The sequence below is a fragment of the Macadamia integrifolia genome, unplaced genomic scaffold (assembly GCF_013358625.1).
Source record: "Macadamia integrifolia cultivar HAES 741 unplaced genomic scaffold, SCU_Mint_v3 scaffold2800, whole genome shotgun sequence".
Taxonomy (NCBI): domain Eukaryota; kingdom Viridiplantae; phylum Streptophyta; class Magnoliopsida; order Proteales; family Proteaceae; genus Macadamia; species Macadamia integrifolia.
Window position 1 is genome coordinate 21,868 of NW_024868972.1, and position 13,382 is coordinate 35,249.

A 13,382-nucleotide genomic window follows, 5' to 3' on the forward strand; every position below is an offset into this window, starting at 1 on the left:
CCCCCCCTCCCTAAATTTTTATTGGTACTACAAAAAATTTCCTCTCTATATAAATATATTAAGACACCCCCTCTCTATGCAACAAACACTATTCATTCCCATAAAGATAGCCCAATTTAATCCATCGTCTATTTCATTCGTCATGACACATCCTGTTATGTTGCTTGGAATCCTGATAGTATCATACTTTAGTGTAAGAAAAAAAATGATGTTTTTCCTATCATCATCCATTCATTTCAAAATGGTTATTGCTTGTTTTTCCTTTTATTTTTCTTATCAGGTTGATATTTATTTTTTCCTATGAAAAATTGTAGGGTTCTCAAGCTGAAACTGCCTTTTCACAGTACTGGGAAGAGCATATTGGTCTACCACTCCCTCCACATTGGTTAGCAGCAAAGGCTTCACCATTAAGCCTCCATCAAATATCACTGTTTATGAAATTTATAGAGGAAAACGTATTGGCTTCCCACTTGCATTTATTCTGTAAGGAGGCTAATGTTGCTTGTTCGACAAATATGTTGATGAAGAAGCCAATAGATGACACAATCCTACCTCCAATAGCCCAGTGGAGTGCTGATAGAATTGTTTATGAACATACTCCAACTGACAAACCCCTATCAGTTGCCAGCCAAGGGGGGTTGCCATTTTTCCGGGAGGCAATGGTGAAAGAGGGAGGTTTCATGGCCATTCCTGATTTAAGAGACCCAATGTCATATAAATCATTCTTACCGCGACCTCTGGCATCAAAAATCCCATTTTCCTTTGCCCGGATCAATGAATTAAAGAAGATTTTTGGTGTGGTTAATGGATCAAACATGGATGAATATATGCAAGGTACTCTTGAGACATGCGAAAAGAGTCCTATTAGAGGTGAGCAAAGCACCTGTGTGACTTCCATCGAGGATCTCATCGATTTTGTTGTGAAGACATTAGGGCACCATCTACATATATGGAGTCCTGGCAGCATTGAAGGATCTTATGAGAATGTCACAATTGGAGCTGTGAAAGTCATTTATGGAAACGTCTCAGAACCACCAGTCTTGTGTCATAGTCAGCCATTCCCATTTCAAGTCTACTTTTGCCATGTTTTACAAAAAGTAAAAGTATATGTAGTTGATATATATGCTCGGAAGAAAGTGAATCATGCGATTATGACATGCCACTATGATACATCAACTTGGAATCCAAACCATCATGCTTTTAAGTGGTTGGGTTTTGGCCCTGGCCTAATTGAAGTATGTCATTGGATAAATGAGAATGCAATGGTCTGGACAAAGACTTAAGGTTGAACAACATTTGAAGATATGATTATCTTTCAGTTCATTTGTTTTTGTCGCATGTGACTGCTTATGCTATGAATTTGAAGAATAAATAATAATATATTTGTCTTTCTTATTATGCCATGCATATGTTAATACATATGTTAATTTTTTTTTTTTTAATAAAAATGTGCTTCAATTTAATAGCATAGTAGACAAGAAGTTGAAAAAGAAAACCCAGTTCAACCTGGTTCTGTTGCACCCTTTATTACACTGAAAAAGGATGCCAAAAGTTACAAGTCAAGATTATTCACTGAGACAGGGCATCCTTTACATAGTACACTCTATTCAGCCTAGTTGCACAACCAGAATTCCAGAAAGATCGGTATGAAGGATTGTCCAAGATCATTGGGGATGTGAGTAAGAAAGTATGGTTGGAACACTTTGAGGAACAGGAATGCCTGGACGCTGATCCTGTACATCCCTGCTTTATATTTTTAATATATACTTTGCTTTTTTTTTTTTTTTTTTTCTAAAAGGTCATTTTATTAAAGAGAACAAAGCAAAACAAAGAGAAATACAAAAGGGCAGGCCGATCCCACTAAACCCACTTGCAACCTCCACCTTCGGCATGGCCATCAGCAGAGGGAAACAAGCAAAGGGCTTAGCCAAATCGAAAACGGTGCCTGTCCAACGCATCAGAAGCTAACTCATCAACTACATGTCTCGGGAACTCCACTGAGAATTCTGAAGTACAAGATTTAGATGCTTTCCTAGCCAGAAAATCAGCGACTACATTAGCTTCACGAAAACAGTGAGTGATCTTCCATTGCACCAACTCCAAAAAGGAAATAACAGATCTCCATTTCTGCAGGGCAAACCATGGAATCTCCCTTCGCTGAACTGCTGAGACCACGGACGCTGAGTCTGACTCAATCCAAACACCCCTAGCATGATAGTGTCTAGCTAGCAGAATACCCTCCAAGACTGCCTCAAATTCAGCTTCATATATTTGTTTGACTCCCAGAAAAATACTAAAAGAGTCGATAACCTTGCCTTTATCATCCCGTAAGACACCACCAGCACCTGCATTACCTGGGTTACCAAGCGAACTTCCATCCACATTGATCTTCATCCACGCCCTGGAAGGCTTACACCAGTGAACCTCAAGAGGTGAAGGGGAAGTTGGATTTCTAATACTTAAACCTATCTTCCTGCAGGTCATCAAGTCTGAAATCGAACGAACTTCTTCACTTGATCCATCACAGCAAAGCTGAACCTCTTGCCTTATACTTTGAAAGACATACCGCCCTGCCCTTTCTTTATTTTCTTGCCTTCTTTTATTTCTTTCCCACCAAATATGGTTGATAGTGATGATCAAGCCCAACTTCCATGGCTTCTTTAGCTGAATCACTTGAGATTTCCTCTTCCACCACTGGAACAATGATTGAATGCTTGGATGATTTACCCACGCCACTCCGAAAAAATCTAAAAAATTCTTCCATATTGATATGGAGAATGAACAGTGTAAAAAAATATGAACCATACTTTCTTCAGCCTTTCCACACAGGTTGCATCTGGATGGGAGATAAACACCTTTTTGGCAAACCAGGTCGTCCGTTGGGATTCTACCATGCACCACTCTCCATCCAAAAATGGAGTGTCTTGGAGGAAGATTCTTCTGCCAAATCAAAGAAGACCAGTTCACCTTCAAGGATTTCACTCTAACAGCCTCCCAAGCAGACCTTGAGGAGAAATACCCTGAAGGAACTAGCGACCACACCCTGAAATCCTCCATCTGCAAACTCGGAATGTCAATCTTTTTAATCTGTCCAAAAATTTCATTAAGCATAGGAGATACTACCTCAGGTAGACGCCATTCTCCATTTATGATAAACTCCCCCACCTTTGCTGACGTAGAGAGAGTATGGTCACTATCCAGCGAAAGAAGTTCCATAATGGATTTTGGACCCCACCATTTATCCTTCCAGAAATTTGCAAGCTGACCGTTCCCTATGATTCAGCGCTCCTTGTCATCCACAAAGGACCACATTTTCCTGAGACCTGCAAAAATTGTGGAGGTGTTGCAATTTTTGAAGGATCTTCCATCCTTCTTTAGGAATCGAGCTCTGAGAAAGGTTAACGCTGCTGTCTTCTCCGTTTTGATCCTCCAAATCAATTTGCACAGCATTGCTTTATTGGAATCTCGCAGTCTCCTAAGGCCCAGCCCTCCCTCATCCTTGGGCTTACACATAGAGTCCCACTTAACTGTGACAGCCTTAACCGTATCTACATCACCTGTCCAAATAAAATTTCGCATCCATTTCTCCATCATTGCCACGAGAGATGCAGGCCACCAATAAACAGAGAAACTATGAGTCGGCATCCCCGCAAGCACCGATTTAACCAATTGCACCCTACCTGCCATTGACAACAGTTTCCCTTTCCAACCCGCCAGTCTCCCCTTAACCTTGTCCATAATCGGCAACACAGTATCTTTTTTAATCCTTCCCTTGAAGATTTCCACACCTAGATACCTTGTAGGGAAGGTACACATGGGAATACCTAAAGTTTCAGATATTCGATGCTTCCTGGAAGGTGATATTTTTCCCAAAAAAAGTTTACTTTTTTCTAAGCTGATGTCCTGCCCAGAAAACTCTTGGTACTTTAGAAGAAATTCTTTAAGAGTCCTCACATACCTCATAGAAGCATTGGAGAAGATGAATATGTCATCTGCAAATAGAATATGGGCAGGAGTTTTGACACCACGAGGCCCATGAATTGGCTTCAGTTGATTAATCTCAATCAGATGCTTTAAACCTCGCGATAGCACTTCCTCCGCAATAATAAAAAGCATGGGAGATATTGGGTCCCCTTGCCTCAGCCCTCTCTCCACACCAAAATATCCCTGTGGACCTCCATTAATCAAAATCGATATCTTAGAGGATATCAAGATTTGGTTCAGCCATGTTATCCACTTCTCTGTGAATCCAAAGCGCCGCAGCACCTGAAACATAAAGGACCACGAAAGAGTATCATATGCTTTCTTGATGTCAATTTTTAATCCCAGACCTCCCCCTCTCATAGAAGCAAACATCATATTGGCCAGTTCTGAAGCCACACTGATATTGTCATGGATTAACTTTCCTTTTTGAAATGCCCCCTGCTCTTCAGAAATCAGCCTAGGGAGCAAATTAGCAAGCCTCATTGCCATTATCTTGGAAAGAATTTTACAATAAAAATTCCCCATACACAGTGGCCGGAATTTATCGATAGAAGATGCTCCCTCCTCCTTAGGAATAAGAACCACAAAATTGTTGTTCACACCATTGGGCAATTGACTAGTACTAAAGAAATACTTAACTGCATTGCACACCTCTAACTCGACAATATTCCAGCATCTTCTAAAGAAAGCTCCAGAAAAACCATCCGGACCAGGAGAGCTATCTGGGTCCAGGTCCCAAACAGCTCTCTTGATTTCTTCATTCCCTGGTAAGACATCAAGCATATAGTGATCACCTTGATGAAGAACCATCGGTATAGATTCAAGAAGCTCCACATGCTCCACTAAAGGCACAACTTTGTAAAATTGCTCATATGACTGAACTGTATAATTCCCAATCTGGTCGTTACCTTCCACCAAAGTCCCATCAGGAGTTTTGAGGCTTCTTATAGAGTTTCTGAGTCTTCTCATTTTAACAGAAAAATGAAAAAACCTAGAATTGCGATCCCCTTGCTTCATCCATCTAACTTTGGCTTTTTCGGCCCAAAGTTTTTCATGGTTTTCCATTGCTTTTATTAGAGAGGTCTTCGCATCCGCTTCTAACCCAAACAAATAATCATCCATGCCATTAATTTCAATAGTCTGTTGCACCTGCGCTAGCTTATCCTTGGCTTCCTCAAGGGCTTTATTGAAATTCGGGAAAGCCTCTCTCCCCCAATTACGGAGCACACCCTTCAGCCTTTTGAGTTTCAGTATGAGAACAAATATCGGATTCCCTGAGACCCACTCTTCCCATGATGTGGCAACTACCTGCTCAAAATCTCTATGTTCCATCCAGAACTTATGGAACCTAAAGGGGCAATTAACGGGCCGTTGAGATAAAATTGAGGTGAACAATAATGGCGAATGATCCGAAGCAATTCTAGGGAGGACCCGTTGGTCACAATCCTGGAAAAAGTCAATCCATTCTTGATTACAAAAACATCTGTCCAGAACCGCCGAAACATTACCACGACGTCTATTGTTAGACCAGGTGAATTTCCTCCCCGATGATGGCACTTGGGCCATCCCACAAGCATCCACCAGAGCACCAAACTCAGCAGCTGACCCCATACTAAAATTCCCTGGCCCCCTTTTTTCATGGGAGAACAAAGTCGCATTAAAATCCCCAATTATAGCCCAAGGGAGAAGAGGCTGGGGGAGATCAGCCACAAGCTTCAACCACAGATCCCTTCTTCCTACTCTAAAGCTGCTGGCATGAATGAAAGAAATCTGAAACCATTTCGATTCCCACTTAATAATAATCGAAATGTGCTGCTCAGACTCAGAGACAACAGCTGGGGTGTTCAAATTTCTCTTCCATAAAATCCACAAATTAGAGGGTTTCCCTACTCTACAATTGTAAATGAAAGAACTATTGAATCCCAATTTATTAAAAAATAAATTTGGAAAAGCACTTACTTCAATCATCGGCTCTGCTATACATATAATGTCCGGAGCTCTATCCTTAATAAAATGTCGTAAGGCATTCCTGCCTGCCGCCTTCTTAATTCCTCTGATGTTCCAGAAGAAAACCTTCATGATCAGTTACATGGAGGCAGACTTGTGAGCAGCCTCATCATTCTGCTCTGTCTCAGAAACGTGCTTACCAAGTCTATCCGACCCTTCAACACGCTGCATGATCATATCTATTTCTTCCACTTCCTTATGATGAATAACTACTCGACCTTCCACCAGGCACGATTGAGAAAGCTCAGTCAAATTATTCTCAGCTCCCTCCCAAACTTGACCCCTGCCACTCTTTCCCCCTCTGCCACCCCTACCACCTGGTTTGTAATTAATTTTGCGCTGTGGTCTTAAAGCACGCACCATTTGAGAGTACTCCCTCTGTGTCTGAGATTCCCTGACCTGAATAACACCCTCCCTGTGATCGCTCTCCTCACCTGAGGCCTGCGATTCATTCTCAGACGGGTTAGAAGACCGGGTCGACCCAAGGACATCCACATCCAAAATATTATCCACTCTCTGCCCAACACCCATCGGATCCACCCCAGCCATAGCATTGTGAGGAATATTCTCAATTGGGAAATATTCTTCACCATTTAAGTCCACCACTAAATCTTGGCACTTAAGGTAACCCTCCTCGTTTGGCTCATTACAGATTTGGGAAGTATTCCCATTTCCTGCATCTACCATTCTGGTAGGAGACTCCTTTTGGGAAGGATTGTCATTCCTACCAGCTTCCTGGCCGCCGCCGCCCTTGTGAGAAGGTTGCTCAACAGCGGTTTTCCCCACCGTTTTACCTCTACATTGGTTCGCATGATGTCCCAGTTTTTTGCACGAGAAGCATCGAACCATATTGTCTTCGTAGACGATTCGCTGATTGAACCAGAATATCGTCTCCTTTCCCGGTTGTCTTCGTTCCACTTGCATCTCCTCAACTCTAACGCTATTAAGCTCCATCTCAACTAGGACTCTTGCATAATTACCCATCGTTGCTTTTAATGTTTTATTGTCCAGGGCGACAGGCCGTCCTGCTACCTTTGCCATGGTCAATAGGATTCTCTCATGCCAATACTCCATGGGAAGCTCAGGGAATCGGATCCAAACGAGCTTAGTGTGAGAGTAATTATCATTAATATTAAATTCTGGGCGCCATCTCTGAAAGCGAATAATTTGTCCCCCTACTTTGATCGGTCCTCTCCTCCATATTGAGGCCATATCTCCCTCCTTCTCAAAACGAAATAGAATAAAACCCTTCCCTAGGGGAGAAAGGTTCACGTTCCCCTTTAGCCTCCAACTCGCAACCACCTCGCGCCTTATATCATCCATAGATACAAACCTGAAGTTTACTTTGCCTATCAACGCAAAGGAAAAAGTCTCCAGTTTCTCTTCATACGCTTCCTGTGGAATCACTATCCTCGTCAGAGATCCAACCCGAATCGGATTTGGGAGATCCTCCACGTCAGGGAGGGTCTTCTTTGTCACCGTAGCATAAGATTTGCGGGCTTTCCGATCCACAGGCTGTCCATCTTCATAATTTCTCTCACCCTCCCTCTCCTCCCCTTGCTCCACCGCAGTACCAGGCACCACTTCAGGAATGGAGAGACACGCAGGGCGCAAAAAGTCCGTGATCAATCGTTGTTTGCCTCTGTCCAGTAGCCGGCCATCATTTCTTTCCCCTGTCAGGCAGGTCGCTCGATCTCCTTCACCCATCACAAGCCCGAAAACCTCTCTTCCAGAGGATTCAATCTCTTTTGTCACCTGCAACTCCTGAGATCGGTCGCTGTAAATATTGCACAATGGAAAGCCTCTGCAACGACGAGAATCCCGCTTGAATCAAAGAAAGAAGTCGACCAGTTCTTGCATGATGCCCGGCCAGGTCCTAAGCGATAATTCCAGACACTTCTTGTGTCTGGAAGCCCTGAGATCGATCGATGGTTGGCTCAGAAAAGCTTAACTGTCAAGAAATCGAGATCGACCTCTCCTTTCTCTCTCTCTCTCTGTACTTCACACACACAGAGAAAGAAAAATCGGCAGATCTCCCCCTCTCGAAATCAAAACGAAAACTGAGGAATCTCCCTCACCCTTCGGAAGCCGTGAGAACTTCAGATCTGCTCGGATCTGCTCAGATCTGCTCAGATCTGCTCCCTCACCCTTCGGTTCTCTTCCACTGGAACCTCGTTCTCGGTTTCGTAGACACAAGCTCACTGAACAACGGTAGGGTTTCCACGGCTGTTCGAAAATCTGCTTAAGCCTTGAACGATGGCTGAACGACAGCTTCAGACGAGCAGAACTGGATCCTTGTCTCACTCGTTGAACGACGGCTTGGACTGCTTCTCCTCCGTTAACCACCTGAACGACGGCTGAACGACGGCTGAACGACGGCTGAACGACTGCTGAACGACGGCTTGGACGGCTTGTCTCACTCGCTGAACCTAGGTGTTCGGAGAGGTGCCCAGACCTGCTCGGATCTGCTCAGATCTGCTCCCTCACCCTTCGGTTCTCTTCCACCGGAACCCAACCCAAGTAGTTGATTAATGCATGATACTCATCATTCATGACTTTGCACCAATTAGCATCCTCGATAGATTGAGTAAAACAACTGGGCTCAGGTACAACGGTTGTAATAGAGCTCAGAAGAGCTAATGGAAGCGAATGCTTGGAAGAGAGTAAAGCCTTGGAATTTCTAATGCATAAGATCTTTTAAACCTAAAATTACAAATTAATAAATGAAAAAAAGAATCCTAAAATAAACAATTGAGTTTATGTAAGATCTCGAATACCCTAGGCCTTGTTCTTGTATGCCTTCTTTGACAAATGAATGTCATCCCAACTGATTTAAATGAATGCCATCCCAATTGATATGTGCATAAGGAATGGGACATACTGTAGCTTCAGGAACTCCACATACATTGCTTAGATAAAAATTATATTGTCCTCTACTTCCACGACATGCTTTTTGTAGAGAGTCCATGTCAAATCCTGGATTTAATTGGGTGGAAATTAAAAAAAGAATATTATTACTAAGTAGGCATTCATGTTTCTGAAAACCCATTTATCAATGTTTGTAAGATAGAAAAATACTTACCAAGCAAAGGAGCCTTGTCAAAGACCCATTTAAATACATTGTAATAATCATCATAAACTATATCAACATTTGGGTATTCATCCCTCAGTTATTGCAAGGCTTGTGAAACATTGCAAAGTTATTTAATACTGGCAAAGTAAGAAATAATAATTTATTTACAATAATAATATGATTAATTATATGTAGCAATGGTGAGGAAACTTACCATAGCAATTGTTTTGATGGATTGAATAATATGAAGCACCAAACCCTGTTGCAGGTTGTCCATGGTTTTGCCTAGGAAGAAGGGATGATTATAATCATTACCATCGATCTCCCCGCGAAGAAAATTGATCTTTTAAGCTTCTCCTCACAATCTGAGTAACAAGTTGATTTGAGGCGGGTCATGAGCCCAATGTCAGTGATTTACGAGTAAAAGAAAAGATAATTTGAGAAATATATAAAAGAAAATTACATACCAATATAGTTAATCATAAAAAGACCATTGGAGCATCGTCCCATAGGCTGATTTCTAAAGAAAGAAATACATAGGGAAGGTTGGCAAACACCAAAGCCACACAATCTGTACTCTCATCCATTCCGTCATACTTGATGTCATGTTTTGCTTTTCCTAAAAGCATTCGTAGTAAACTTGATTCCGTTTATTTGATTTTTTGGAATGACAACCAAGTGAAGATTAGAAAGTTTCATCCTAGTGGATGGTATAGAGTGTGTTCTCCAAAACACCTTGGGGGCTTGGGGCTCAGATCCTTTGAAACTCAAAGTAAAGCTCTCATTCTCAAACTGTGGTGGCACCTTCTTCATGAAGGAGATTCACTTTGGACCTCTGTTTTGTCCTCTAAATACTTTCCCCTTAGGTCCTCGTTCCGTCCCTCTACCCTGAGGAAAAGAGGTTCCCCTACTTGGAATAGTTTTGTTAGCATCTTACCAATTTTACACAAAATGGCTCATCGTAAAATTGCTAATGGTTGCAACACTGTGGAATGATGATTGGATTCCTAGCACTCCAAACCATCATCTCTTTGCAGCTACAGGTAACATCTACACACTCTGCTGGTAGGGTTAGTGACTTAACCTGTGGGAATGAATGGAATACTGTCTTACTTTCCAACATCTTCCCTGATCCAGTTTTTTTTAATATTATGATTCACATCACACTGATACTTGCGGAGTTTTAATAACTAAATTGGCCGCAAAATTTTTATTTTCATCTTTGAGTACAAACCAAAGTGGACTCTCTAACAAGTGCATTTGCCCCTTACTCCGCTTAAATTGGTGGAGATTCTTATGGAACTACCCTTACATCTGAAATTTAAACTTTTCTTCTGAAGATTATGCAATGGAGGCATCCTCACTAAGGATGATCTCGGTAAATGGAAGCAAATTGACCCGCTTTGTGGTTTCTCCCATTACCATCATGAATTCCTATGGCATTTATTTTGCGAGTTTACCAATCGCATTTGGGCCGCATGCCCATTGAGTTTAAACACTGAATGTTTCTCTGCTCCCTCTTTCTAACATTTTGTTATGCTATGTTTCAACAAAGATATCATTCCTAAGAGAACCAATAAATATTTTTTTACCATTCTAATCATCACATGCTACTTTATTTGGAACCATCGGAATAAAATTATTTTTAACCATGAGAAGTTTAATCCACATAGTATTTTGTCTCCCACTCTTTGGTGGTACAATAATTCTCCAGCCGCAAACGAGTTAATGAATCAAATCAATAGGTAATCCCCCACAACGCCCTTCCAAACCATCATCCTATGTTTAGATTAATATCATCATGCTTATTGCTTCGGTTACGGATGAAAAATTAAATATGTGTGGATGGTTAACATGCTTAATCTATAATGGAGAGTGTCTCTCATTTATGACCGACTACTTGATGATTGGGCATCCCATTGAGGCATCAACAAAGGGGTTACTTAACAGAGTCACAGAAGTATAAGAAAAAAGATGGATGATTAAGGAAGTGTAGCTTGATGCGGAAGGTCCAAATAGGATTCTTTCTGACCAAACAGCCATTTCATGGCCTTTGAGCACATTCCCTCTTTTTTTTGAAAGTTTATAGTACTTTAACTGACATCAGTTTCCAGCTCAGGCCAAATAATAAACAACAGGTTGCATGCTTAAGGTATACCCGATTAGGTAAACAGATTATCATGATGCAAGAGAAAAATTAGTCAAACCCGATTAAGCCCAACCTAAGAGCACCAATTGTCACCCTTAGATAAAGGCCAACGAAATTGAGGTGATGAATCAATTAATCAATTAATTTAACGTTCTAGATCAAATATAACAGTAGAAATCCATCAATCAGGCCACTTATCATATGGGCTAGGTTGCTTGATGGGTTTCATTTTCCTCTATTGGTTCTGGTTCACCAGCCGTCATAGTTCTAGAGAGCAAAGCCCACGCTCAAGCAAATAAAATTTTGGGATTCAGTAATTACATATTGGAATTTTGGTCAAAACTTTCCTTCTAAACTACCAATTAAGAAGGAAATAAAAGCTTTATCGGATCACAAATTTTTTAAATAAAAACACGAGAGGGAGAAAGAAAAGAACCCAATTATTTTTTAAGCCTTTTATTCATTAAAGGGTGAACATACATGTAGAGAGAGAGAGAGAGAGAGAGAGAGAGAGAGAGAGAGAGAGAGAGAGAGAGAGAGAGTGGCTTAATTAGTATGATTCTAGCAAATGCGGTTGCAAACACATCTATATGTGGGGTTTACAGAAAAATCATTCTGTTCACAAACTCCTCTGGCGCCGTTAAATTTTCTGTAGCACTCTTCATCACAAGCTAGGAGGGTGCAGCTAGTAGGATGCAATACCACCGGGCAAACCTTCACTTGCGCATCTGCTTTCATCACCATTGACGATGCAACTGCATGCAAACAACCCATGATATAAATATTTTCTAATAGTTCATCATCAACACCAAATAATGACGTTAAACCTAACATTACATTGCAAACCACATAGGGGTAGGAATTGGAGTGAGAATGATGAGCACATTTATGTGTGAAATCTAGGGTAATAAATCATGCATTTTACATATTTAGAATGGAGCTACCTTGGGTTTTACTCTTTTTATTTTTTGCAGGTTTTATACTTTCAATGCCTTAAGGATTATCGGGCGCTATATCTCCAATTTTACATGTAAAGAGGTCCTATTTCTTTTCATGGTTGCGAAGACGATGAAATTCTGAGCAAGATGGACGTGTTCAATTAAAAGTACACATTCGTTTCGTCAACTGTACAAGTGATTATTCTTTTCGGGCCAGAAAAAGAATAATGTATTAGAACTAAACCGAGATGCAGAACCAGCCCATTTGCAGTTGTCCCAGAGGTACAAGGAATATTTCAAAACCAACAAGGATCGATGGACCACATCCTTAAGTAATTGAAGATTCGTTTTTAGTAACAACAACTATCTAGTGTAGTTGGTGAGTTATGGTGTGCAAAATTTTCTTACTCACCAAGAGGTCTCAAGTTCGAATCTCATGGTTGTTTTTTTTTTTAGAGAATTTTGTTGAAGAATTCATGCTTTTCACTCACTTAAAGCACTAAGGGCATGGAGGGGATTTCCACATCAAATTAGAAGCAAGGAAAATCGTGGAAGAAGAGAAGAATAAAAAAAAAGAAAAGAAAAAAAAAAAGGGAGAAATAAAGATTATCCAAATCTTCTCTCTCCTCCACATCATCACTAAAAGATTGTCCAAATCACACAAAGCAAGAAGGAAAATCCTCCCTTGGAGGGAGAAAAAGAAGAGAAAAAAATTAGAAAAAAAGAAAAAAGAAAGAAAATAAGCAAACAAATTATAGGAAATTTCTCAAAGTTTATTTCTCTCTTCTCTCTCCTCCACCTTAGCACTTTTGGTCTCAAAAGATCTCACAACCAATTGTGGGTTTCTCCCTTTTAAGAAAGAGAAATTTGTTATCCTACCTCCCCATTTCCTATAAATACAACTCATGTAAGAGGAGGGGAGACAATTCATTCTTCTTCTAGTTTTTTTTAGTTGCTCTCTCTTTCTCTTGCTCTCTCTTTAGTTTTAGTTCTTCTTTATCTTTTCTTTAATCACTTTTGTAATAGCTTTTTTTTATTTCAATTAATGCAAGCACTCTTTTATTTTTATTCAGCCCTTTTATGTTTATGATTTATGCAATTGAGTTGTAATTTTTTAAGTTATAATTCTAGGCTTAGAATCTAGGTGACAAGATCACGAGCCGTGGAGCAATTTTTTTTTTTAAGATTTGTTTTCTCTAGTACTAGAAATTTTAGATTTAGTTTATTCTAG

The 13,382-nt window shown here is 40.6% G+C and overlaps 1 protein-coding gene across 1 annotated transcript; it reads left to right on the plus strand.

The window, feature by feature from the left end:
* The first annotated feature begins 61 nt into the window (after nt 1–61).
* On the plus strand, nt 62–1,398 carry LOC122067275 (polygalacturonase non-catalytic subunit AroGP2-like). Its single transcript, XM_042631109.1, has 2 exons — nt 62–193; nt 315–1,398. The coding sequence occupies exons 1-2, from the start codon at nt 77–79 to the stop codon at nt 1,281–1,283; spliced, it is 1,086 nt and encodes a 361-aa protein (XP_042487043.1). The 5' UTR covers nt 62–76; the 3' UTR covers nt 1,284–1,398.
* The last annotated feature ends 11,984 nt before the right edge of the window (nt 1,399–13,382 follow it).